The sequence below is a fragment of the Jaculus jaculus genome, chromosome 17 (assembly GCF_020740685.1).
Source record: "Jaculus jaculus isolate mJacJac1 chromosome 17, mJacJac1.mat.Y.cur, whole genome shotgun sequence".
NCBI classification, from domain to species: Eukaryota; Metazoa; Chordata; class Mammalia; order Rodentia; family Dipodidae; genus Jaculus; species Jaculus jaculus.
In genome coordinates this window covers 6,508,688-6,536,054 of record NC_059118.1, presented here as the reverse complement: position 1 = coordinate 6,536,054, position 27,367 = coordinate 6,508,688, and the positions used below count along the sequence as shown (strand labels likewise).

Genomic DNA, 27,367 nt, shown 5'->3' with positions numbered 1-27,367 from the left:
CAGGAATATGGTACCAAATGAAGTTCTCGAGAGAGAAATAAGGTGGGCAACTCTGGCGCAACCCAAGATCGAGTTCACACTTCAGAACTGAAGCCCAGCCCGGGCTACACAACAAGACCTCATCTTGGAAAACCAAAAAGAATTCCACATTCTTTGGATAAGGTGCACTTTTTTTTTTTTTTTTAAACCAGCCAACCAGAGAGGGTGAATACATCCTAGCTTTTCAGGATCCTTAACTTGGGGCCACCTCAGAACCACCCAGAAAGTTTTCCACCAGGGCTGTTGCCTGCTTTGATTCAGGCTTTGGGGAGGGGTGTGCCCGCTTAAATCCTGGCTCTGTCGTTTGCCAACGGGGAAACCCTAGGCAAGTGATAGAATGTCTTTGTGTTCCAGTTTCCTCCTCATAAAGCGGAAATTAAAAAGCGGGTTTCTACATGGAGTCCTCGGGCAGTGGATTGAAACCGGTGTCTGGCGTGCTCGTCACTGAGCAGAGGTCCTCTAGGAACTCCGTCCTGCGCCCCTCAGCCCAGGCAGGGAAGTCGTGCCCCTCTCATGCAAGTGACACCCCTTGGCAGGAGATGAGCTCCGGGCTGGTGGGAAGGATGGTTGATTTGCAGGGCATGGACGTCTGAGCCCACAGTCTGAGACGCACGCCACCGTGTGCCCACTCCTAAGCAAACTGCCTCACCAGCAGGAACTTGGTGGGCCCTGCCCCAAAGGTTGGTCCTCTTAGAGCGGGTCGGCTTTGTGATGAGTGACTCCTCGTTGAGCGGGACTGGTGACGCTTCTCCCGGGAAATAAACGCTCTTTCTGCCAAGTCATTGATTGAGCCAGGTTGCGAGGAACTCTGTTCGCCTCTGGTCCCTCCGTCATTTAAGTCACCCAGCATGGAGACTTCCCTTACCAGCTCCCCAGGTAAAGGCTCTCACGGGAGCACCAGTCATGGAGACTTGGGGGTCCTCTTCAGTTTGACAAACACCCACATGGGAGCTGGAAAGGGAGAGAGTCAAGCTTTTGATTTCAACCTGGCACTGAGCGTAGGCTGCCGGCGACCTCTAACAGCCCCACACGTTACCCTGTTTCCAAGGAACGCCGCACTGGTGGTCAGATAAGGCTGAAATCAGATGCTCATGTGAATGGGGGGGGGGACCCAGAGGCCAGCGAGGGTCACTCTAGCTAGCCTCGTCATCTGATTCTTCCAACAACCCAGCGCTGTGACCGAGAGGGCGGGAGCCTGGCTCTGCCGGCCGCGCTCCCAGGGCTCGGGCAGCCAAGGTATGTCTGGAAAAAGGCAGGACTTTGCCAAGGCAAGCAGTGCTCATGCCAGGCAGAGCAGCAAAGGAGCTGCCTCGCGCAAGTCCCTAACTTCGAGTCCTGTGTGAACCAAGGCCTGTTTATTTAAAAGATGCGAACCCCCCCCCCTCCGGTGTTAGGGGCCCTACTGAGCACCAGGCACTGAGAATTCAAATGTGCACAGACCAAGAATGCTCTCCACCATGCTGTTTTAAAAACTGTTAATGGATGACTTCCTATCTCGAGACTAGTGTGTGTTGCTAGGAAATTTAAACTGGATTACCTGTAATCTCCAGGGAGGAGCCCTGATAGCATTTTATGGTGTTGGCTGCCCTTGCTAGCCTAGGAAAAATGGGACTGGGACAAAGGCCAGCCATTTCGTGAAGCATCCCAGAATTGGGTCCAAGATCTCATAGTCAAAACGTTTTGAAGAAGTTTTGATTGGGACATTGAAAACCAAAAGTTTGTGAAAGTAGGTTTATTTTATCCTATGTTTAATAGCACTTGGAACACGATAATTACGACTTTCCAAGTTATCTCAGGTCCCAGGCAGAGGCTTATCGGTTTTATTAGCATCTTTAACATAACCAACCTCATTTCTAAAATAAAAGAAGGAACTGAATGCTGACGGACAGTTTGTGCACGGGAGTTTCCAACTGTATCATTTCACATCTCCTACCCCCACCATCACGGCATGCCCCTATTTTTTAGTATAATTGTAAAAGAATCGAATTGTGTTTTGTTTTGTTTTGTTTTTTTTCTCAAGGTCTCCTCTGGACTTCTTTTGTCTAAGTCATTGTTTTCTGTAGCGTATTCAAATGTTACCACCTCAGGTCATTTTGACTTCTCTAGTTGTTAAGTGATGTCTTTACCAAATTCAGACTCTTGTGACTTTGTGAAGGTTTGACCGGTTTGCTGAGATAGCTTTTCTCCACTTTCTCTTCATGAAAACCATTGCCCTGGGACGGGTCTGCATGACATTTGAATCAGATGATCCAGGTGGCCACATTGCCTGGATTGGGGGCTCCGGATAAGCCGTGTTCACCACTCCCTGTCTTCCGTGCAGCCCACCCCGCTCACTGGTGCCTCTTCTCCTTCAGGAGGATATGGGCATTTCCTGTGAGCTGCTGGAGTCAGACTTCCTCAAGTGCAGTGTGGGGTTTCCTTTCATGAGGTCCAAGTCGAAGGTAAGTGGCAGAAATGGCGGGGGTGCTTCCTTTGGCCGGAGCTCCCTGGTCCTTCCCGTCAGTCACTGACTCTGGAACTGTCTCCCAGGTTCCTCCCCCATACACCCTGCCCCCCCCATAGTAACTGGGGTGTCTGTCACTGGTGGCCTCCTCCCGAGAGGCTGTGGTCACATGTTTTGTCAGTTTGCTTGATGTTCCCCAAGTGTAGAAGACACCACGGACTGGCTCCTTTATACTGTATAAACTGGCATTTAAATTGCCTTTCTAAAAGTATTTTCCCCCTGAACATTCCATACCACTTTGAATCCTCAACACAACACAGAACATATGATCTGGAATAGTGACACATAATCCTGACTCGGTCACTTCCTTAGACACTCAAAAATTTCTGGAGACCTGGAGACCACCCCCCACCCCTCAAAATTATCAAACAGCTGCATTTCACTTAATTTTTGACAAGTAAAATATATTGCAATGTATTAGGTATTTGTTAATATGACAAATTTCCTAAGCTCAACCTGTAATATTCAGACATTCATGGAGCATTCCAGTATGTGCCTGGTTAGGAGATAAAAGGAGGCTATAAAATTGATTTGAGGAACCAAACCTAGAATCAAAGAAGACAAAGATTTGCCTTTTAAAATAGAAGCTATTTCTCCAAATTTTTTTGTTTGTTTTTGAGAGGATTTTTCAAAGTAGAGTCTTGCTCTGGCCCAGGATGACCTGGAATTCACTATGTAGTCCCAGGATGGCCTTGAAGTCTCGGAGATCCCTCTACCTCTACCTCCCAAGTGCTGGGATTAAAGGCGTGCGCCACTGCACCCAGCAGTACTAACATATCTTTAACATCACTTGCCAATCTCACTATTTTGCTTATTTTTATTTTTATGTTTTTATTTTTATTTTTTTTTAATTTTTATTTATTTATTTTTAATTGAGAGCAACAGACACAGAGAGAAAGACAGATAGAGGGAGAAAGAGAGAATGGGCGCGCCAGGGCTTCCAGCCTCTGCAAACGAACTCCAGACGCGTGCGCCCCCTTGTGCATCTGGCTAACGTGGGACCTGGGGAACCTAGCCTTGAACCGGGGTCCTTAGGCTTCACAGGCAAGCGCTTAACCGCTAAGCCATCTCTCCAGCCCTATTTTTATGTTTTTAGATAGCATCTCACTATGTAATCCAGGGTTGTCACTCCACATCTAGACAACCTGACTTTTTTTGTATTGTTCATGAGAGAGAGAGAGAGAGTTGGCACTCCAGGGTCTCTAGCCACTGTATTTGAACTCCAGACACGTGTGCCGTCTTGTGCACACGTACAACCTTGCACACTTGTGTCACTTTGTGCATCTGGCTTATGTGGGATTTGGAGAGTCAAGTGCCTTAACTGCTAAGCCATATGTCCAACCCAACCTTACTTTTTAAGAAAGAGTAACCTGAGGTTCAGACACTTTCATGTCGTCACAAATCAACATTGATAAACCTTCATTGTAAAACTTTTATGACTACCTTTTCTTTACAACAAGTGATTCTGGATACCCATCTCTGATAATGACATCAACAATTCTTTTAATATAATTTTTAAGCCAGGTATAGTGGCACATCCCATAATCCTAGCACTTAGAAGGTTGAGGCAGGAGGATCACAAGTCTGTGTCCCTTACCATCTTGCTTTGTCTCAAATAAATAAATAAAAATATTTTTAAAATAACTACTCAAGCCAGGTATGGTGGTGTATGCTTTTAATCCCAGCATTTGGGAGGCTGAGGTAGGATGATTGTTGTAAGTTTGAGGCCAGCCTGAGACTACATAGTGAATTCCAGGCCAGCCTGGGCTAGAGCAAGACCCTACCTCAAAATCCACACACATACCCCCAAAAAAGAAAAACCTCAAAACAACCAAAACAAATCAATAAATAAAGCCTGCTGTGAGCCAGAGGCCTTCACCTGCAGGACAGCATAACAAACGCAGTTTAAGAACCAGTGCTTGCTGGTGCCAGACACCGCTGTCTTTTTCCCTAGTACGAATTCAGCGCCATCTTTGACACAAGCCACCTGTCTGGGGAAGAGGACATTCTCACGTTCATTGTCACTGCTCAGAGGTAAGGGGCGGGGCTTAAACATCTTTTTTCCAAGATTAAGAATTCATGGGACCAGGAGAGGGCATGCCAGGCGCATGCTTCCCTGGTTCCAGGATGTCAAGGAGAAAGGAATGGTTACTCTTGGATGAACACTCAAGCCCGCCGACTGGGATCCGTATGCTTGGGGATATTGCAGCATATTAGTTACTTCTTCATTGTTGTGACCCAGTTGCTGACAAGAAGCAATTTAAGAAAGGAGGGGTTTCGAGCCAGGTGTGGTAGCGCACGCCTTTAATCCCAGCATGCGGGAGGAAGGGGTAAGAGGATCAGTGTGAGTTCGAGGCCACCCTGAGAATACATAGTGAATTCCAGGTCCCTGTGAGTTACAGCGAGATTCTATATCAGAAAACCTTAAAAAGAAAGAAGGGAGGGAGGGACGGAGGGAAAGAGAAAAGGAGAAAGAGAAAGGAAGGAAGAAAGGAGGAGGTCAGGCTTGTGCTGGCTCACAGTTTCAGGGGATACAGCGCATCGTGGCTGGGGCGGTGTGGCAGCAGGTGACCCTGCACAGCAGGAGGGTGAGGCGGCGCTTGCCACACCTCAGGCTGCGCAGCTCCCACAGCACCTGCTGAATTGCACCGTCTTTACTTCAAGCCTCTTTATACCTCGGCTGCCGGGGGACCCTGAGGGGCAGGTCTTCGCCACCCTTAGTTATTCTCCCTGGAAATTCCCTCGCAGATATGTTCAGAGGTGTGTCTCCTGAGTCACTCTAGATCTAGTCGAGTGGACAATGAAATCCAGTCAGGGTGACAAGACTGTCCGTTGCACCTAGTGACCACCTGGGACGGAGTTGGTGGGGCGGGGGCTGAGAATGAGCCGGTCAGAGGGGATATCTCCACAACTGAGGAAAGACGGAGTGCAGACGCGGGGTTCTGTCCAAGGTCGCAGTCCTGGTTAGTTCCCGGCTGGCCATATGTTTCCTAAATCAGACAGATGGCCTCTGTGGGTTATCAGGCCGGGTCAGCTGCTTCTCAAGGACATACCGCTGCATTGACGAGTGGGGAAGGCCACCTGCAGCCTGGGGGTCCCGCCAAGCCAGCTGTCCGAAGCGCCCGAGTGATGACAACAGGATGGTCCCAGATGCTGAGTGGACAGAGAGGGAAAGGGATAGGAGGGTGGTGACATCCCCCCTCAGGAATGAGGAGAGCTGCGGTCTGGGCTGACCTTTGGAAATTTAGGAGATAGCGACTTGAAACAAAACACTCAATAAGTAAGATGGAAGAGATATCAAGAAAGAAATCTAACATCAACTTCAGGCCTCTATATGCACACACAACGCGCACACACATGTGAACATATACACACAATACTGATTCCTGATCCAATCCCATCCCACCTCTGAGATTTGAGTCTGAGATTTGGGGTGAGGGTTGGGTATTGAAACTATTGGAAAGGTTTGGTAATTCTAAGGAGCAAAGTCATTGGTCCCTTAATGCTAGACACATTATCCTCCATATACACCTGTTACGTACCTACTGTTCACCAGATTCAGTACTAAATTTAGGACATATAAGGAAAGGCTGGGGCTGAAGAGATGGCTTGGTGGCTAAGGTGCTTGCCTTCAAAGACTGAGGACCTGAGCTTGATTCCCCAGTGCCCACATAAAGCCAGATGCACAAGGCGGCACATGCATCTAGAATTCATCTGTAGTGGCTAGATGCCCTGGTGCACCCATTCTCTCTCTCTCTCTCTCTCTCTTTCTTTCTTTCTTATTTTCTTTCTCTCTCTCTCTCTTTCTCAAATAAGTTAATAAAAATATTTTAAAGAAAATGTCAATTACCTACTAAACTCAAGGAATTCCCTTACTTCAATAATAATGTTACCCAACATCAGAGGAGGCCTTGTATTGGCAGCATAGGTCATATGAGAACCTGTGGTTGCTTCCTGAATCACGGTTGTCAAGACCTCGTTATCTTTGAACGCTGGAATATTTCATGCGCTGACGTCTTTCTAGGTGTTGGTGACAATTGTCCTCACTGGCCCAGTGGCCTCACAACACTCTGCTGCTGCAAGCGGGTCATTAAAGTTCCTTATCTTGAGAGGCACAGTTGAAATATCAGCCATTCCTTTCTTCCATCGCCCTCCTTTGAAGGCCTCTTGTAGCTTTCGGAGGGCATCAGCTGAGACTAAACAGCGTCTCATGACCTCTCGTCTCTGGAACCAGCAGCCTGGCTTTGCAGCCCATTGGAAACTGTCCCAGAGCCGGGGGGGGGGGGGGGGCTGGCAGGATGGCGGGGAGCCTTTGATGTTGGCCTCTTTGTCTGAGCCATGCAGCTTGGTTCCTTCTGGAGCTGTTACCTGATGACAAATGAGACTGTTGGGCCCGAGCTGCCAGCGGCCACAGGTGGCCATACAAATGACAGGGCCTGGGACAGCTCTGCCATCAGGAACCAGATTACTGAGTCCGGGAAGGAGGCTGGGCAAGTGAGGGGCTGGTTCTCGGCCAGCTTGATGCCATCGTATCCACAGGGACGCCACCTCTGAGCCGCCCGCAGCCCTGATTCCAGGGCTTTAACTCTCTCTCGACAAGGCGAGGCGAGGTTCCTAGTGATGCGGGCACCTGTCCCTGCCGCCATGTACTCTGGCCATGCGGCGAAAAGACTGATGTCATCCACCCCGTGTGCGGAAGACAGATGTGGAGCCAGGGGCAGTGACAGTGGCCCTGTTAGGTCAGAGTCATGCGGCACCATTGTTTCAGAAAAACAGGAGAGAGGAGAGGGGATGTGAGGTGAAGGCTATTTTAGTTCTGTTGCAATTCAGCTCTTGCTGGTGGGAGAGGAAGACCATGGGGCAGAGAGAGGGCATAGAATTGTGGGAGAGGAAGACCATGGGGCAGAGAGAGGGCATAGAATGGTCGGAGAGGAAGGCCTTGGTGCAGGGAGGGGGCATAGAACAGACTGGAGCCCAGCAGGAACTCAGAAATTATGCTGTGGGGAGTAGTCAGGGCGAGCCACACCCGCGCCTCGCCAGGTCTGAAGGTTCTTAGGTTCTACCCCCGGTGGCTGAACTTGGCTTTGGGCCCGGATCGGCCATTCACTGCATGTGTTGTATCCAGCTGTAAGCATTCCCTGTGTTCAGCAATATGAATCCCACGTCATGCCTCTTCCCAGGACATCGGTTCTGGAGAAGAGACATCAAACTTCAGATTGAAACCTGATGAATGAGTCAGGGGAAAACTAGCCCCCCCACCCCCAGTGACCTATGTGAGCAGCTCCTCCCTCCCTCCCCCCACCCCAGGTCACCGCGAAAGTCAAAGTGAGTTCCCAACATTAGTGCCAGGCACCCAGGAGCCATTCAGTAGCACCAACTCCTTTAATCTCCGCCCCTTCCAGAAGACTTCCTCTCTCTGTTTTCTTCCCTGAGAAATCAATACTACAGCCAGAGGCTATAACAAGCACACCCAGGGTGTCTTTCCTGGCTGGGTTGACCAAGGCTGCTGCCCTGGGCGTGGCTGTCTTCTGAGGGCCAGAAAGCCCCGTTCCTGGCTGCAGTGTCCTGACCCCACAGGTCCACTGCTCGTGGGGCACACCCAGCTGGGGCCCCACCACACCCGCGCCCCGCACGCTCACCGGGCAGCCGACACCACCTCCTGCCGCCCTCCTGATGCTGCCTGTGGTCAGCGCCCACTCGCCCGTGTGACAGGGGAGACCCCCTGTCCTCTCACGCTCCCAGAGCTGCTCTCGGCCGTCGGGAGTAAAGACCCTGCTTGTGCCCACGGTTGGGATGGCCAGGGCCCGCGTTCTAAGCCTCTCAGAGGACCCCAGGGGGCCTGGACCCCAGCTGCCTCCCACAGGGCTCCAGCAGCTTCTCTCCGCTTCCTGCCGGTGTTTCCTGGGGTCACCTCCCAGACACATTAGCTTCCTTCTCGTCTCTCTCTCTCTTTCTTTTTTGCATGTGTGTGTTGTTGGTGTGCATGTATGTGCATGTTCTTGTGTGAGGGAGCCTCTGTGTGTGTTGGTTGATGTGTGGGGGGGGGTCTTCCTTAATCACTCTCCACCTTACTTTTTGAGACAAGTCTCTTACGGACTGGAGCTCACCAAGTGGGCTAGACTAGCTAGCCAGCAAGCACCAGGGATCCGCCTGTCTCTGCCTCCCTGTTAGAGTTGATGAGAACAGAAACTCTGATACAATTCCTTTGGGGGTATGGAGTTTATTTAGTAGCAGCTCAGAGCAGGGCAGTGGAGTTGGGAGGGGGAGACATTTTGGGAAAGCCAAGAGATGCTGGAGGGAGCGGGGATGATAGGATCCAAGAAGCTTGCTGTGTGGGTGTTAGCAAACCTGGGGCAGATTCCGGAGGGCACGGGATTTGGGTTTCGGGGCCTAGCTGCTGCTGCACAGCTCGTTCAGGTCATCCACAATGAGCCCCATTGGCCAGGGTGCATTGCGGGGGCAGCAGTGTGACTGGGAGAGGGAAGGAGACAGGTAGGCGGGGCCCAGGAACCAAGAGAGATGGAAGTGGGAGGCATGCGTGAGGGGAAAAAGAGATAGAGAAAGAGAGGAAGAAAGAGAGCTTTGTATGCGCCTGGAAAGCGTTGGGGCCAGGAAGGAAGAGCGAGAGACCTCTGGGGAGGTTTTTCTATCCATCCCTTTGCGGGGGAGCTGCCCTGCGAGAGGGGAGCTTTGTGTGGTGTGCAGGGGTGTGGGTTTGAGGGGCAGACCTCCATCCTCTTAGCCCAGACGTAGCCCCGGTCCTAGCATAGCCAGGTTAGAGGGGAGGGAGGGCAATGAGTAGCGCCTTTGAGACCCCAACCCTCTCCCGTGCTGGGATCATAGGTGCAAACCTCCTGTTTTGCTGACACCATTTTTTTTTCTATTTCATTTATTTGAGAGAGAAAGAGAGAGAGAGAGAGAGAGAGAGAGAGAGATCATGGAGCGCCAGGGCCTCTAGCCACTGCAAATGAACTCCAGACTCATGTACCACCTTTTGCATCTGGTACTGGGGAATTGAACTTGGCTCCTTAGGCATTGCAGGCAAGTGCCTTAACCAGTAAGCCATTTCTCCAGCTCCCCTTTTACACCATTCTACATGAGTGCTGGGGATCAAACTCAGGTCCTCACGCTTGTGTGGCAAGCACTTGACCTCCTGAAGTGTCTCACCAGCCTCTGTCCCCACGTCTCTGTACGTGGGATGCAACTAAATAGAGCACGTGCTGTGGCCCCGTCCAAGGGACTCTGCGACAAACAGAATGAGGACAAATAAGTGGAACCTGCAGGATAGAGACACTGGGGTCCAGTGTGGGGCACGTGGCTCTGCTACTTGATAAACAGCGCCAGCCAACGTTCCTGCATTCTCTTCTCCACACAGCGGAAACGTGGAGCGCTCCGAAGCCCTGCATGACAACACCCTCATGTTGACGGTGCCCCTGATGCACGAAGTGGACACAGCCATCACTGGGTGAGTAGGTGGACACAGGGCGCCCTCCAGTGGAGGGCTGGGCTTTCCCTGGTCTGCACCTGTAGCCTGTCAGGAAACCAAGGCCCGGCTGCCTCCCTCCTCCAAGCCTGGAAATGCAGGAAGAAGCTTGGTCTGGGGCTGGAGAGATGGCCTAGCTGTTAAGGCACTTGCCTGCAAAGCCAAAGGACCCAAGTTCGACTCCCCAGGACCCACATAAGCCAGATATACAAGGGGGCGCATGTGTCTGGAGTTTGTTTACAGTGGCTGGTGGTCCTGGCGTGCCCATTCTCCCTCTCTCTCTCTCTCTCTCTCTCTCTGTCTGTCTGCAATGAGTCACGCCCCCCTCCCATCTCTAGCCGCCTGTACCCACCTGGTTGGTGGCCTGAGAAGTGTGGTGATACCTTTGTTGCGGGGTTGAGAGGTGACAGACGATGCCTCTGCATGAGCTTAGAGCTCACCAATCCAGTGGCTCTGAAGAATCCCAGTGGCTTTCAGGTTCTTGTCTATGATTAGCAAAGTATTGAAAGACATAGACCCGAAGGAGGGTCAGTGATGAAACAGTTAAGGGAGAATGGAAGTGGGGCTGGAGGGATGGCTTAGTGGTTAAGGCATTTGTCTGCAAAGCCAAAGGACCCAGGTTCAATTTCCCCAGGACCCATGTTGGCCAGATACACAAGGGGACACGTGCGTCTGGAGTTCGTTTGCAGTGGCTGGAGGCCCTGCTGTGCTCGCTCTCACTCTGGTTCTCTCTCCCTCTTTCTCTGTTAAATAAATAAACAAATACAATTAAAAAAAAAAAAAGACAGAGCGAGAGTGGCACTAAAGCTGGAAAACCCTGGTCCCCCTGAGGGGAAAAAAAAATCCACATGACAACTTGGATCAGGTCATTTTGTAAATGAGGCATCTGATTGTGATGAGCCTCATTGCCAAGTTCAAATGTACATGAAGGGCCTTGATGGGCTGGCGGGCTCAGGAGAGCGCAGTCAGAAAGGGCCCACCAACGGGAGTGGGAGAAGAGCGCGCGGAAAGTTCAGGAGGAAGTTAGGTCAGGAAGCTGCTCCTTAGCGACTTCTTGGCTCAGACTAGAGACTCTCCAAGGCAGGGCAGCATCCACGTTCTTCTCTGCTTGTGTCCTTAGCTAACTACCCGCAAAAGAAAGCTGCCTTGCTCCAAACCTTTAACCCCTTTAGACCATATAATTGCTTTGAACATTGTGTACCCCTTTATATACACCTATTTCCAACCCCCGGGCCCCATCCCACTCGAGAACACCACACAGCGGCAGGCTCCGTGGTTCCTGGGGTTAACGTAACCGCCCAGGACATCTGGGCCAGAGGAAACAGCCACCTGTGTCCCGGCTCACGGGGCCTGTCCTTTCTCTTAGCTTCACAGTCCACTCCGGTTACCTCCTTGCGCAAAGCCAGACGTGGCTTGGACTCATGTGTGTGAAGGTCTGGGATGGGCAGACAGACAGCCATCACAACAGACAGACAGACCATCCGTGGAAGTGAAATCTACAGCCGCTCAGTGCTGTTGGCGGTGTTGGAAGTCGAGGCTCCGGGCTGTGGGCTGCGGGGACCCGAAACAACCCAAGTCACTTGTCACTCAAAGCTCAAGCTTGGAAAGACGCGGCCTTGGTCCCCGTTCCTCGTCGCTGCATTGAACGGAGCACATTCCTCTTTGGTAGTGAGGGGGGAAATGGCAGTACAATTGGTTTACATCACATGAGGACCCTCTGACCCAAACACAAGCTGAACTTCCTGGAAGTTCGCAGTTTTTTGTTTTTTTTTTTTTTCTTCCAGTTTTCAAATACTTCTGGGTTCTCCGGGGAAAACGTTGATGTGTGGAGGGAGTCGCTGTCCTACCGAGCAGTGTCAGGTTCTGAGCCAGTGGACTGAGCATCAGCCTTCCCACTGCGGCTGAGCTCTGAGCATCTGTGGCACCGTCCTGGTGTAATATATTTACAGAGTGGCACATATTTGCCTCTGTTCACAGCTCTGGTTTTTTTTAAAATTTTTATTTATTTACTTATTTTAAAGTGACAGACAGAGAAAGAGGGACAGAGAGAGTGACAGACAGACAGAATGGGTGTGCCAGGGCCTCCAGCCACTGCTAACGAACTCCAGACGCGTGCGCCCCCTTGTGCATCTGGCTAACGTGGGACCTGGGGAACCGAGCCTCGAACCGGGGTCCTCAGGCTTCACAGGCAAGCGCTTAACTGCTAAGCCATCTCTCCAGCCCCACAGCTGTTTTAAACCGAATGGTTTATTTACTAGTCCTGTCCAAAGGAAAGTGAGAGATATCCAGAACCAAGCCCCATCCTTGGGGATAAGAGAGAACGCCTCCCCCACACACTTGACCAATGGACCAATCGCGTTGGCAGGCCTTAACTCACCATGAGGTGTGAGCAGCCCCTGACGAAACCATCAGTTACACGAGCCAACCTTTGCTCTTTGCAGGAACACAAAACTGGGTGAGTTTGAATGAACCAGTTTCTGCCATTTGGCAGTGCTGGGAACTCACTGTGCCATAAAATAAATGCTCAAATTAAAAATAGATGGTTGGAAGCTGGAGAGATGGCTTAGTGGTTAAAGCACCGCTTGCCTGCAAAGCCAAAGGACCCAGGTTCAACTCCCTAGAACCCACATAAGACAGATGCACAAGGGGGCACACCCATCTGGAGCTCCTTTGCAGTGGCTGGAGGCCCTAGCGTGCCCATTCTCTCTCTCTCTCTCTCTCTCTCAAATAAAAATAGATGGGTGGTATCCATTTGGATATGGCCCCCAAATCTTTCATGGCTATGTTGAGTTTTGTGAGCAGCTTGGAGACCCCCAGTGTCTGTTAATTGCCACAGGTAGGGGAGGTGTCAGCCTGAGGTTTGTGTGTTGGGGGGGTGTCAGCCTGAGGTTTGTGTGTTGGGGAGGTGTCAGCCTGAGGTTTGTGTGTTGGGGGGGGTATCAGCCTGAGGTCTGTGTGTTGGGGAGGTGTCAGCCTGAGGTCTGTGTGTTGGGGGGATGTCAGCCTGAGGTCTGTGTGTTGGGGAGGTGTCAGCCTGAGGTCTGTGTGTTGGGGAGGTGTCAGCCTGAGGTCTGTGTGTTGGGGAGGTGTCAGCCTGAGGTCTGTGTGTTGGGGGGGTGTCAGCCTGAGGTCTGTGTGTTGGGGAGGTGTCAGCCTGAGGTCTGTGTGTTGGGGGGGGTTGTCAGCCTGAGGTCTGTGTGTTGGGGAGGTGTCAGCCTGAGGTTAGTGTGTTGGGGAGGTGTCAGCCTGAGGTCTGTGTATTGGGGGGGTGTCAACCTGAGGTCTGTGTGTTGGGGGGTGTCAGCCTGAGGTTTGTGTGTTGGGGAGGTGTCAGCCTGAGGTCTGTGTGTTGGGGAGGTGTCAGCCTGAGGTCTGTGTGTTGGGGGGGTGTCAGCCTGAGGTTTGTGTGTTGGGGAGGTGTCAGCCTGAGGTCTGTGTGTTGGGGAGGTGTCAGCCTGAGGTCTGTGTGTTGGGGGGGTGTCAGCCTGAGGTTTGTGTGTTGGGGAGGTGTTAGCCTGAGGTCTGTGTGTTGGGGAGGTGTCAGCCTGAGGTTTGTGTGTTGGGGAGGTGTCAGCCTGAGGTTTGTGTGTTGGTTGAGGTTGTCAGCCTGAGGTTTGTGTGTTGGGGGGGTGTCAGCCTGAGGTTAGTGTGTTGGGGAGGTGTCAGCCTGAGGTCTGTGTATTGGGGGGGTGTCAACCTGAGGTCTGTGTGTTGGGGGGGTGTCAGCCTGAGGTTTGTGTGTTGGGGAGGTGTCAGCCTGAGGTCTGTGTGTTGGGGAGGTGTCAGCCTGAGGTCTGTGTGTTGGGGAGGTGTCAGCCTGAGGTCTGTGTGTTGGGGGGGTGTCAGCCTGAGGTTTGTGTGTTGGGGAGGTGTTAGCCTGAGGTCTGTGTGTTGGGGAGGTGTCAGCCTGAGGTTTGTGTGTTGGGGAGGTGTCAGCCTGAGGTTTGTGTGTTGGTTGAGGTTGTCAGCCTGAGGTTTGTGTGTTGGGGGGGTGTCAGCCTGAGGTTAGTGTGTTGGGGAGGTGTCAGCCTGAGGTCTGTGTATTGGGGGGGTGTCAACCTGAGGTCTGTGTGTTGGGGGGGTGTCAGCCTGAGGTTTGTGTGTTGGGGAGGTGTCAGCCTGAGGTCTGTGTGTTGGGGAGGTGTCAGCCTGAGGTCTGTGTGTTGGGGGGGAGTGTCAGCCTGAGGTTTGTGTGTTGAGGGGGTGTCATCCTGAGGTCTGTGTGTTGGGGGAGGTGTCAACCTGAGGTCTGTGTGTTGGGGGGGTGTCAGCCTGAGGTTTGTGTGTTGGGGAGGTGTCAGCCTGAGGTCTGTGTGTTGGGGGAGGTGTCAGGTTTGCTCACATTCGCAGTGTTGATCACAGTATTGTTACCATCTAAGCTAACTTCTTGGTCACCTGACTTTGGTGACCGCTGTTGAAATCTTCAGAGAAAATGCCATCTTTGAATTTTCCTACTTTCTTTTGTTAAAAGGAAATTATTCATTTATTTAACAGAGATACAGAAAGAGGCAGAGACAGGCAGACAGAAAAAGAGTGAAGATGGGTGTGTCAGGGCCTACTGCCTCTGAAACGAACTCCAGACCCACGCCTTGTGCATCTGGCTCTACGTGGGTACTGAGGAATTGAACCCAGGCTGTCAGGCTTTGCAAGCAAGTGTGTTTGACTACTGAGCCAGCTCTCCAGTACTTGATTGCCTAATTTCTAATATTCATGGTAGTCTCACAACTTTAAATAAAAAAAATTTTAATACGTTTTTTACACAGTAGGATTTAGGATACCAAATATATAACTATGTTTATTTCTTTAAGAGCTTATTATTAGCTTCCTCTGCAAAAAATAAATCACATGGCAAAACAAAAATTATAATCCAGTCTCTTTTAATCTTTTATTTATTTCTTTGCAAGCAGAGAGAGAGTGAGAGAATGGGCCTGTCAGGGATTCCAGTCACTGCAAACAAACTCCAGATGCATGCACCTCTTTGTGCATCTGGCTTTACATGGATACTAGGAAATTGAATCTGGGTCGTTAGGCTTTATAGGCAAGCACCTTAACTGCTGGGCCATCTCTCCAGCCCTATAACACAGGTTTTTTTTTTAAGCATTGCTGTAGTTTTGCCTTTTGTAACCTCATTTTAGAAATAGTGTCCCGGTGTAAGACATTTATACAGCCCACCGATGTGACCTAAGACTAGAAGGTGGGCTGTAAACATCTGAGTAGAAAAGCCTAGGCAAACAGTGTCCAGTCGTGGGAGCAAGATTCAACCGTCCAGGAGGGGAACATCCGGTGGGAAACACGAACTTAAACAGAGGCAGATGTGTGAGTTCAAAGGACGTCGGTGACCTGGATGCCTGACCTCGGGCGGGGTGACAGCTTTCATGCCTTCCCCTTTCAGAATCGTGTCTCCAGCGTCCTTTGTGTACGGCGACTCTGTGGACACATCCAACTTCGTGCAGCTGGACGACGCGGAATGTCACTTTCAGCCCCTCAACATCACCCTTCAGGTACCCCGGAGGCCCTGTGAGAGGACAGAGGTTGCCAGGAATGTGTCTCCTGGTGAAAGGGCAGGGTGAAGTTTGTTTTGCCAGAAGACCCTTCCAGTCTGGTTTCTAGAGGCCGTGTGCGCCTGTGTTCTCCGTCAGCACACACCTGTGAGCCCTCTGTGCTTGGGGGGCGAGCCACGCCACCCCGAGCCACCACCAGCCTTCTTGGGAAGCCTTCTCTTCCCCATGACCCTCCCCCTTGAGATCCTAAGGAGAGTCTTCAAGGATGTACAGCATCCCGTTCCTCTTGGGTTTCCACGCCAACTAGGTGGAGCCACCCCTTCCCTGGGGACCAGCCCGGGTGTCTGTGCACCACAGGGGAAGTGCCCTGGTCCCTCAGGGCTGGTTCATCTTGATTTACCTTGGCACTATTTCATCTCAGTGTGGACCATGCACTTCATGAGCAGTACTGTTCTGTCTCCCCACCCCCCTCTCTCTGTTTTTCAAGGAAGGGTCTCACTCTAGCCCAGGCTGACCTGGAATTCACTATGTAGTCTCAGGCTGACCTTGAACTCACAGCAGTCCTCCTACCTCTGCCTTCCAAATGCTGGGATTACAGACATGTGACACCATGCCTGACCTGTTCCTTCTCTTCATTTGAGGCTTCAGCCTTTTTTTTTTTTTTTTTCTGTAAAGAGCCTGAATGTAGATATTTGAGGCTTTGTGGGCATATAGTCTCTACCACCTGTCCAGGCACGCAGCCGGAGTACAGAGGCAGCCTCAACCAGAGAGAGGTAAAGTTTTAGTTAAGACACCCAGATTCAGGTTTTATGAAATGTTACTCTTTTTCCCCACTGGCCATTTAATAATGTAAACTGTTTTTAGCTTGTAGACTGTGCCACAAAAGTCACTGGATCAGATCGAGTCTTTTGGCTGTCATTCATTGGTGCTTGCTTTTGAAGTGTTAACCCTAAGTTCAACGTGTGAATCTGTTCATGCAAAGCTAGAGGGGCCCCAGCATTATCTAGTCCATGCCCTTTAAGGGGAAGCACAGAGATACATGGACCTGAACAAGAAAGGATGTGCTGGGCTGGAGAGATGGCTTAGCGGTTAAGCGCTTACCTGTGAAACCTAAGGACCCCGGTTCAAGACTCGATTCCCCAGGACCCACATTAGCCAGATGCACAAGGGGGCACATGCATCTGGAGTTTGTTTGCAGTGACTGCAGGCCCTGGCATGCCCATTCTCTCTCTCTCTCTCTGTCTCTCTCTCACTCTTTCTCTCTCTATCACGCTCAACTAACTAAATAAATAAATAAGAACAAAAAAAGAAAGGATGTGCCGAAGGTCCCAGAGCTGGATAGGGCAGGGCTGGGGCAAGGACTGGCCAGGCATTGAGTAAAACCTCACATACCCCAGAGCAGTGGATGAAGTCACAGGGGCTCCTCTCACCCACTGAAGGTCACCTCTTGCACTCCCGGGTCCTGGCGCCCAGAGCTGCTCCCTGTCTTTCCATCTGTCTCCTTGGAGTTAACTGCAGAGGCCAAATAATGACTATTTTCTTTGCCTGCGGTTTCTCCTAATTGGATGTGGAGGATGAGAAGTGATGGTGGGGTGAATCCCGGGAGGGTGAGACAATAAAGTACTGTGGACTCTCACAGACAATGGTCTTCCTCTCTCCAGACTGTTCTTTCGGCCAGCAGACCTCCAAATCCATGATGGATAACACATGTCCCCGGCTTAGAGAGGATGCGTCCCTGACCAGCTAAGTCTAGCTGTCATACCCTGCCTGTGATTTACAGGGGAGAACGGGAAAAATCGACTTAGGACCTCTTCTTTCTTTCTTTGCTTTTAAAGACCATAGAGTGACGGCACCAATTGTGCCTCTGTATTTCAGAATCACTTCTCCATCCATTTATTACTTTTTTTCCTCTGCTTTTTGCAATTGGATAGAAAACAGATAAATGCCAGATAACTTTATTTTATCCTTGTCACGTACATGCTTTTCTTCTCTTGCAATAAAAGATAGAGTCAAGAGGATTATTTGGAAGAGTTCAATTAGCCCAGACTGTGTAATGAAGAAGGGGCTGTGTTGAAAAAGTCAAGGGGATACTAGTTATACACAAGATACTGAATGTTGCTGCCTGCTTGGGGAAAAGAAAACAAAGGAGAGGAGGGGAGGGGAGGGGAGGGGAGGGGAGGGGAGGGGAGGGGAGGGGTAAGGAGGGGAGAGGAGAAGAGAGAAAAGGAAAGGAAAGAAGAGAAAAAGAAAAGAAAAGGGATTCTGAGGCTTTGGGGCTTATTTTTCTGGTTGTTTCTCTGAAGCTGTTTTCATGGGGGAGGCGTAGACTAGGGATTCTGGCTCTGGGGAAAGAGTGGTTGGCGCGGCCCCTAGTGTAGCCCACGGCGAATGGGCTGAGGAAGGACACAGCATTCCATCCTAGCTTGAGAGTGGCTGGAACTGGGATTTGGAGAGTGCAGACTCCTGTATTAGCAAAGCCCACCTGCTCTGGAGTGTTCTCCGCCAACGTGTCTTCTAATATAACTGGGGTGGAAGCATAAGACAGCCTGAATCTCCTTGTACATGCCCATCTGGGCTCTTGGTTGACTAAGAGATTGTCAGTGAGGGATGATATTTTGAAAAGAATCTTTTCTTGATTTTTCTAGTATTAAAAACAGGTTTGGAGCCGGGCATGGTGGTGCATGTCTTTTTATTCCCAGCACTTGGGAGGCAGAGGTAGGAGGATCACCTTGAGTTTGAGGCCACCCTGAGACTACATAGTGAATTCCAGGTCAGCCTGAGCTAGAGTGAGACCCTACCTCAAAAAACCAAAAAAAAAAAAAAAAAAAAAAGTTTGATTGATTGATGAGACAGAGATAGTAATGAGCATGGGCCAGGACCTCTTACCACTTAAAACAAACTCCAGACACATGTACCACTTTGGGCATCTGGCCTTACAAGGGTACTGGAGAAATGAACCCAGGCCAGCAGGCTTTGCAAGCATCTTTAGCCATTCAGCCATCTCCCCAGCTTGAGGTTTCTTAAGATGACCTAGAACAGAGATTTGCAGATGTTATCAAGCAATACTGACAACCAAATGAGCTGGATAGAGCAGTGAAAGCACTCCTTGGTGGGAATCAGATGACATATTTTACAGTTTTCATCACACCGTCAAAGGAAAGAGCTTGGGCTCCTCACTGTTCTCTGTGATGGCTTCTGGCTCCCATCTCCTGGGAACTAGTTGGAAGTAGAGATGGACGAGAAACTGGGTGTGACCCTCCCACACCACTGGTCTGTGTTCCAGCAAGCCTCCCAGAGCATCCTGAGGCTATCCTAAAGGTTGAGTCCAACTATGATGACTCAATTATGAACTCAACTATGATGACTGAGTCCCGACCCACTGTAGTCTATGAGTACAATCTAGGTATGTTACATTAAGTACAATTTTTAATAGGAAAAGGACAAGAAAATGCTTTAAAATACATAATTTGGGGTGGAAAGATGGCTTAGTGGTTAAGGCACTTGCCTGCAAAGCCAAAAGACCCAGGTTTGACTCCCCAGGACCCACGTAAGCCAGATGCATAAGAGGGCGCATGCATCTGGAGTCGTTTGCAGTGGCTGGAGGCCCTGGCCCAACCATATATTCATTCTCTCCCTCCCTCTCCCTCTCTCTCTCTCTCTCTCTGCCTATTTCTGTATCTCTCTCCCAAATAGATAAATAAAAATAAAATATTTTTTAAATACATAATCTAGAAGTTTTGGAGTTGTTGCAAGCCTGTTACAAGGGTTTCTATTTTGCTAAAAGTCCCAGTTATTTAATATTTCATTTCACTTTAAATCGTGTCCTATCCCCAACCCCTAAAGTTTCTGTGTGCGATTTCCAGAATCACAGAGCACGTGTTGCATGACGTGAAGTAAAGGGCTGGTATTTCACTGCACCTCTGTCCGTGTGTTCCACCCCACAGGTGTACAACGCTGGCCCGAGCACGCTTCCGGGGCCCTCGGTCAGCATCTCCTTCCCCAGTCGGCTGTCCCCAGGCGGCGCAGAGATATTCCAGGTCCAGGAGATGGTGGTGAGTCCTCCATTCCTTTCCTCTGCTGCTTTCAGCCTTGAGCTTCCAAGTCGGACTTTGTCTCGGATCCACCATGGCTTCCACAGTAAAGGGCCAGAAATCTTAATTCTTCTGCACTTTGGTGACATATCAGGGGATGCTGGCAGAACTATAAGACTTGAACTTGTACATGGAGAGACAGTTTGGTTAGTGTCTTGAGAAGGCCTCTGTGGGGACGGGAGGGCCTGGTTGTAGACTCATCTCCGAGGATGCCCTTTACCACCTCTGGGAGCCCCAGCACTGTCTGCACTTCCATGTATCTGAGCACCTTTTCTCTGAGGAGAAAATCTACAACATTCATAAAGGTTCTCAGAGGGGCACTGGCACCCACGGATAAGGGATCTGAGTGTAAGATGTGTGCGCTCTGGGGCTGAAACTCAAATTTATGTGCAAAACATGTGGCTGCCTGATCCTGATTCAACCGGAGCCAACTTTGTCCCAAGGGATGCATGATACCCATGTGTGGTGACTGCTGTCTGCCTGCTTGGCCATTCCCAGGATATCACGTTCCCCTGACTTCTCATTTCTCAACTTTCCAACTCCTTTTTTTTTTGAGAAAATTTTGTTGATGGGCTGGAAAGATGGCTTAGTAGTTAAGGTGTTTGCCTGCAAAGCCTTAGGATCAGGTTTGATTCCCTAGAATCCACATAAGCCAGATGCACAAGGTAGCACACATATCTGGAGTTTGTTTGTAGTGGCTGGAGGCCCTGGCATGCCAATTCTCTTTCTCTCTCTCTCTCTCTCTCTCTCTGTCTGTATCTCATAAAAAAGAAACTTTTATTGGCAATTTTCATACATTTACATAATGTATTTTGAGCACAGTCCTTCCCTAGCCCCCTCCCCTGCCCTTCCCACTGAAACACTTCTACTTTCCAAGCAGTCACTCTTCTGTTTTGATGGCTTTTCCCCTCCTCCGTCGATCCATGATGGCATGTTGATGGGACCGTGTCGGACAGGTCATGGGCAGGTAGCGACAGCCACTGTGAGGTCGTGAGTGCAACAGCCACGTCGTGTCCAGAAGACAGCGTTCCAAAGCACTCCTCCCCCATCCTTTGCCTCTTACATTCCTCTGCCACCTCTCCTGAGTGTCCGCCGAGCCTGGGAGGGATGTCTCATTTAGCTGAGCACACAAGTGTCTCTTCTCAACACTCAGATAGGTTTTAAGTCTCCCCGGTCATCACTACCACATGCAAAAAAGAAGCTTCTCTAAACAAAAGTGAGAGCAGCACTGGTCTATGGGCATAAAACATAAATATTTGAAGGGCAATTTTAGGGGCACAAGATATCCATTTAGGCAAACAACAGTAGAAGCGTCCCTCCCAGGGCCTATGGCCCGCCTGCCCACAGGCTTGTGAGTAGGTTTTCAGTCGCAGGCATGAATTTACTCCCAGGGAGGGAGCCTCAAATCCAATCCAAGAACAGTTGGTTACCCCTATTTAAAAAAAAAAGGGGGGGCTGGAGAGATGGCTTAGCAGTTAAGGTGCTTGCCTGCAAAGCCAAAGGACCTTGGTTGGATTCCCCAGTACCCATATAAGCCAGATGCACAAAGTGGCACATGCATCTGGAATTCGTTTGCAGTAGCTGGAAGCCCTGGTGCGCCCATTCTCTTTTTCCTTCCCCCTCTCTCTCTCTCTCTCTCTCTCTCTCTCTCTCTCTCTCTCTCTCTCTCTCTCTGCCTCTTTCCCTCTCTCGAATAAATAAATAAGAACAAAATATTTTAAATAATTAAAAAGAAACATGTCACTATTTCACCAGTGGGCACATCTTGCCTGGCTGGCCAATCATATGTCTTACAGGGTCCTCTGCTGGCTACATCATTGATGGCTCTTCTCCCCCCAGCAGCTTGCAGAGCACTTTCCAGCACCAGCACATTTGGCCCACAGCATCTTCCCAACTTTAAAGGGCCCGGGACCTCCTTTATTTACCCCGCACCCCTCTCCAAGGTCTCACTCAGCTGTCGATTTAACTCCAGTCTGCATTGGCAGCACCTGGTTCTCTCTAGCACAGACCCAGACCCCTCTCAAGAGTCCCAGGCGTTGGTAATAAACTATCCCAGCGCCTAACAACTATCTCAGTTTTTATCTTACACCAAATTCCCAACAAACAGTATCTTTCTTGGTCTATTTTTTTTTTTGTTGTTGTTGTTGTTGCTAGTAACGCATCACTATTGACTGGGTAGGTCGTAAAGAAAAGAAGTTTGTTTGGGCTTTACCAGTCTGCTCAAAAATCTAGGTCTCTAATCTGGTGGTGACCATCTCACTGGCGGAGTCCCATGGCAGCAATATCATGTGACAGCAATCATTGTGTGTGTGTCACTGGAATCTCTGTTCCTCTTATTTAAAAAAAAAAAAAAAAAAAAAAACACAACTAGGATTTAATCACAGGGTGTATTTAATTACAGGGCCTTCTTCATTCTAGTGAATTTGCTGAACCCTAATAACCCACCCAAAGCCCTGCCTCTAGACACCACAGTTAGGTTAAGTGTCTATCCTCACAAGTGAAAGTAAATGGAGTTTGTACCTCACAGTGGAGGGAGCAAAGCAAACCAGCTTCTCCCATAGCACTCTCTAGCCTTCTGGCTTGGGTCATCCTGAATGTGTCTGTCTGTCTGTCTGTCTGCCTGCCTCTCTCCAGTCAGCAAACCTGACCTGCCCACCTTCATAGAAACTCCAGAGTATCAGCACGATTTGCACTCTGCTTTAGCACCCGGCTCCAAGCGCCGGGATGAAGACACTGCGACCCGCCCTCCCCCACACCATTGCTGTTCCTGTTTCACAGTCCGACCTCGACCTCGCACCAGAGGCACCCTGGAGGTGGTGAGCTGGGTCCTGACCCGGCTCCGTGTAAAGCTCTCCAGTAGCTTGTCCCAGCAGCTCCACTGTCCCCAATGCCTGTCAATGGTCACTCTCTGACCTCCCCTCCACCTCCCCCTGCCCTGTCTCCGCTACATCCACCACAGTGCCCCCTGCTGGCTGGCTGCAGAAGTTCACCTGCAGAGCTTTCCTCTTCCTTCCACCTGGGATGCCCTCTGCCATGGTCACCTGACCCCCCCTGTCAGGTACCAGCTCAGGGAGTCGCTCCACAGCCGGCCTCCATCTGGTGTGCCTCATTCCCTTGTCCAGCTCACATCTCACCTCGTCACCAAGCCACATTTCTATCCATTTATTTACTAATTTATTCTTGTCGTTGCATTTTGTTTGGTTCAAGGCAGGGTCTCCACTCTAGCCCAGGCTGACCTGGATCTCACTCTGCAGTCCCAGGCTGGCTTCGAACTCACAGCAATCCTCCCACTTCTGCCTCCTGAGTGCTGGGATTATAGGTGAAGGCCACCATGCGAGGATTATTTATTTAGTTATTTATTTATGTATTCTTAAATTGCTTCCTCTCCGTCCCCTATGACATAAGGACAGAGAATTCTGTCTGCTCACTGCTTTATCTCCAAGACCTAGCTCAGAATACAATACATGCTCAGTGAATACTTGTGGGCTGGAAGGAAAATTCATTGTCTAAAATAGTTGTTTCGTCTGTTAGAGACTTTGGGGGGGGAAATACTGACATGAATTGCAACAGAATCTCTTCACTCAGTGATTTGACTGTTTGTTTTGGTTTGGTTTTTCGAAGAAGGGTCTCACTCTATCCCAGGCTGACCTGAAACTCACTCTAATCCCAGGCTCAAACTCATGGTAGCCCTATCTCTGCTAGGATTAAAGGCAAGCACCACTGCGCCCGGTTTGTTTTGATTTTTGATTGCTGAGCCATGATTTAACACATCCTGTCGTGTCCTCTGTCAGAGAACCCTGGGACTTCCCAGTGTCTCAGGCTCCTGGTAAAGGAGGTAAGGATGTGAGGGTACTACTTCCTGATGAACCCCTGGGAAGAAAGGGGCATGAAGCTCTGGAAAGCCACCACACGGGTAAAATGAGAGGCTAGGTTGAGGGCATTAGAAAAGTATGGTAGGGACAGAGCCAGGCTGGCAGAGGGTCTCTGTGTCTCTCTCTCTGCCTCTGTCTCTTCCTCTCTAGCTTGAAAAGCCGGGCGGGCAGCAAGCCCACAGCCTGTGCACATCTAAGGCTGGCAAAGGACCCTGCCTACAGGGCGGAGGCTCCGGAAGCAGCGTGCTCTGTAGTCATGGTTTCTGGCGTTGCCATCCTCTTCCATCACACGGGCTGGAAACTGGATCCCATGTGACAGTTAAGAGTAGAGCTGGTCACGGCCCCTGAGTCGCCTGCTCCATTGGTTACATCCCTCTTGCGGGTCTAGCTGTGTTCCTTGTCTGTGGCCCTGCTAACCTGGGAGATGAAAAGTTCCCACTATGTGCACCAGCCCACAGCCTGGTCTTAGCCCCAGGGTGGCAAACCATGCACAGACAGCTGTCCTCTTACTCTCTTATTTGTGGTGCTAAGGGTTAAGTGCCTCCGAGCTACGCCTCCAGCCCTCTCTTAACCAGGTCCCTTCCTTGTCCCCCAATATTCTGTTCACGCAGCATGTGATATTCTCCAATAGCTTTGCTTTGCTTTGTGTGTGTGTGAGCAAACGCTGTGTGCTTCTGTCACGGAGCGTGTGTGGAGGTCAGAGGACAACTCCTCCCCTGTCCGCCTCACGTGAACCTGGTTTCTCCCTGGGGACCTCACTCTGCCCTTTGTTGGGCTCGGGCACGCCTTCCGGAGATCCCCTCCCCCCGCGCCCCCCCCCGCCCCCGCCTCCCATCATGCTATCGGGTGCTGGGATTGGGGCTTCCGGCTTGTATGTGAGGTCTGCGGATCAGACTCGGGTACTCAGGCTGGAGGGGTGAGGATGTCATCCACTGAGCCCTCTTCCCAGCCCTCTAAGAGCTTCTCGTGTGAACATTTACAGTGTTGTAAAGAGGCTTTCCCCCCTGCAGAGCAACAGGGGAGAAAACGAACTTTGTGAAGCCTCTCCGCTGCTGAAGGTTTCTCAGAACCAAGTGGCTGCTGTTCTGTTCTTCACTGACCCAGGCCGTGCTGTGCGAGCCTGCTTCCATGGGAAGACAGAGGGTCCGTCCCAAGGATTTCCAGAGTCACTTGTCTCTGAGTCTACTGGTGACCCTGAAACTCCCAACTGATAGAAGGAGCTAGCTACAGGGGAAAAAAAATTCTCTTCTTCAAGTTCAAGTTATCAGAATCCAATGTTTTGGGACTTTTTTGTTTTGGTCTTTGGTTTTTCTTTCACAAGATCCCACATGGTTCATGGACGCACGAATGCTGAGCAGGCCTGCTGCAGGGGCCGCCTGCGCCTGTGAGCTTGCGTAACCTTGTGTATCTGGCTTACCTGGGACCTAGAGAGCCGAACATGAGTCCTTGGGCTTTAAAGGCAAGAACCTTAACCACTGAGCCATCTATCCAGCCCCGTTACCATTTTTTTTTTTTTCAAGGTAGGGTCTCACTCTGGCTCAGGCTGACCTGGAATTCACTATGTAGTCTTAGGATGGCCTTGAACTCTCAGTGATCCTCCTACCTCTGCCTCCCGAGTGCTGGGATTAAAGGCGTGCGCCACCATGCCCGGCTTCCCGTTACCATTTTAAATACAGTGGTCATGAAAGGTCTGATGGAGACACTGATTTGAAGTGGAGGACAAAGCAGTTGTACAGGAGTTTGCGATGAGGTCTTTGTGTATGTGGAGGTCTTGCCACATTTGTATTTTCGAGAAGTTTCCCCCCCTTGATCTTGGCAAGTTTGTTTTCCCTCTTTGGAAATGCCAGCCCCCGGGCTACCCCCACATGGTGCCCAGACTGGACACCCGGAAGTCTCTGTGTGTGCTCATTAGTGTGCACTCTGGGGGAGTTTTCTGCCACCGCATGAGTCCCTTAACTTCCGTGGCAGCAATGAGTTGCCACTGTTGTTCAAAGCCAGCGCGTTTCACGTGAGAAAAGTCCTGGTCTTTATGACTTAGCTATGCTTAAAGGGGAATTGCAACATGAAGTCTCTCTGGAGGCCTGAGAGTCAACTTGTACATGACATGAGCCAGGCCTGGCACTTTAGAGCAGCCCAGCACATAGCCCAATTCAAAAGTGAGTGATGAAGCCGGCCGTGGTGGCTCAGCCTTGAATCCTAGCACTCAGGAGGCAGAGGTAGGAGGATCGCCATGAGTTCAAGGCCACCCTGAGACTCCATAGTGAATTCCAGGTCAGCCTGGGCCAGAGTGAGACCTTACCTTGAAAAACCAATGGGAAAAAAAAAGAGAGATGAATGAAGACAATGAAGAGAAAACTCCGTGCGCAGAGTGCTTGCCACATAAGCATGATGGCCTGAGTTCAATCCCCAAAGCGCATGCTAATTGAAAAAAGAAAAGAAAAACAAGTCAAGCGGTGGTGTGCTTGCAACCCCAACACCGGGAGGCTTGGACAGGCAGCCCTGGACTCACCAGCTCGCCAGTCTATCCTACTTGGTTAGCTCCAGGCCAAAAACAGTGGACAGCATCTGCAGACCAACACCCAGGGTTGTCCTCTGATCTCTACACACAAGCACCTACATGCACACACATGAACACACGTGTAAACATACATAAAGACCCAAAAGGAGACCATGACTCAGACCCCAAGGTCTGAAACCGCACATGACCTCCCCACACCTTTCCGGGACATGTTCTACGCGACTCCCACGCAGAGCCTCCTTCTCACTTTGTCTGCCGGGCTGCTGAGCGAGGCCGTCGGGCATTTCCCGGGCTCCTGCCCTTGCCCATAGCGTCTCTCTTCCCTCTCATTCCGCCAGACTCAACTTCCAGCCCCTGTCTTCCATCACACTTCCCAGAAGGCCCTGCTTCTGCGGGGCGCACTCTTCCCTCGGAGCTTCATGCAGCCAGGCAGTCCTCTGATGCAGGCCTGAACTGAGGACTTGCCGTCTGGGCCAGTCTATGCAAAAAAAAAAAAAAAAAAAAAGTGATAGGGGCTAGAAAGATGGCTCAGCAGTTAGGGCACTTGTCTGCAAAGTGTAGCGACCCGAGTTTGATTCCCCAGTATCCATATGCACAAAACGACGCATGCATCTGGAATCCATTTGCAGTTGCTAGAGGCCCAGGTGCAGCCGTTCTCTCTGTAGCTGGGTGTGGTGGTGCATGCCTTTATTCCCAACAGAGGTGGGAAGGTCAACATGAGTTGGAGGCCTCCCTGAGACTACATAGTGAATTCCATGTCAGCCTGGGCTAGAGCGAGACCCTATATCAAGGGGGGAAAAAAGCAGTGTGCTCAGGCAAATGAAGGAACTGGCTACCACATCTACCGAATTGATCACCGTCAGCTGGGTTTCTTTTTGTCATGTCCTTAGACAACATCTCTCCCCTACAGTACAGCTAAGGACTGTGTTAGCTCTGGGCATAGATAAGCTGCAGCGTTTGCCTCACAAGCATGAGAAGCTGAGTTTCATCCCCAAAACCCAAGTACAGAAGATCCGGGCTTGGTCGACCCACACTTGTGACCTCAGCACTGGGGAGGTGGTGATAGGCAGATTTTTGGGACCCACAGGCCAGCCAGTCTCGCCTAGTTGGTGGCCTACAAGTCAGTGAGAGGCTTTGCCTCAAACAAAAGGTATATGCCATTCCTGAGGAATGACACCCACCGTTGTCCTCTAGCCTCAAAATACACACGTGTGGGGCATGACGGCACATGCCTCTAATCACAGCACTCCAGAGGCAGAGGTGGGAAGATCATCATGAGTTCAAGGCCAGCCTGAGACGACATAGTGAATTCCAGGTCAGCCTGGACCAGAGAGAAACCCTACCTCAAAAAAAAAAAGAA

At 50.5% G+C, this 27,367-nt stretch overlaps 1 protein-coding gene across 1 annotated transcript in view; it reads left to right on the top strand.

Annotated features, from left to right (window-relative positions):
- Itga9 (integrin subunit alpha 9) overlaps positions 1-27,367 on the top strand; it is a 322,030-nt gene that overhangs the window by 248,658 nt on the left and 46,005 nt on the right. Inside the window, exons 20-24 of the mRNA XM_045136949.1 lie at positions 2,394-2,480; positions 4,497-4,576; positions 9,918-10,007; positions 15,418-15,526; positions 19,471-19,578. Coding sequence (XP_044992884.1) covers positions 2,394-2,480; positions 4,497-4,576; positions 9,918-10,007; positions 15,418-15,526; positions 19,471-19,578 — 474 coding nt within the window. The remainder of the gene's footprint in view (positions 1-2,393; positions 2,481-4,496; positions 4,577-9,917; positions 10,008-15,417; positions 15,527-19,470; positions 19,579-27,367) is intronic.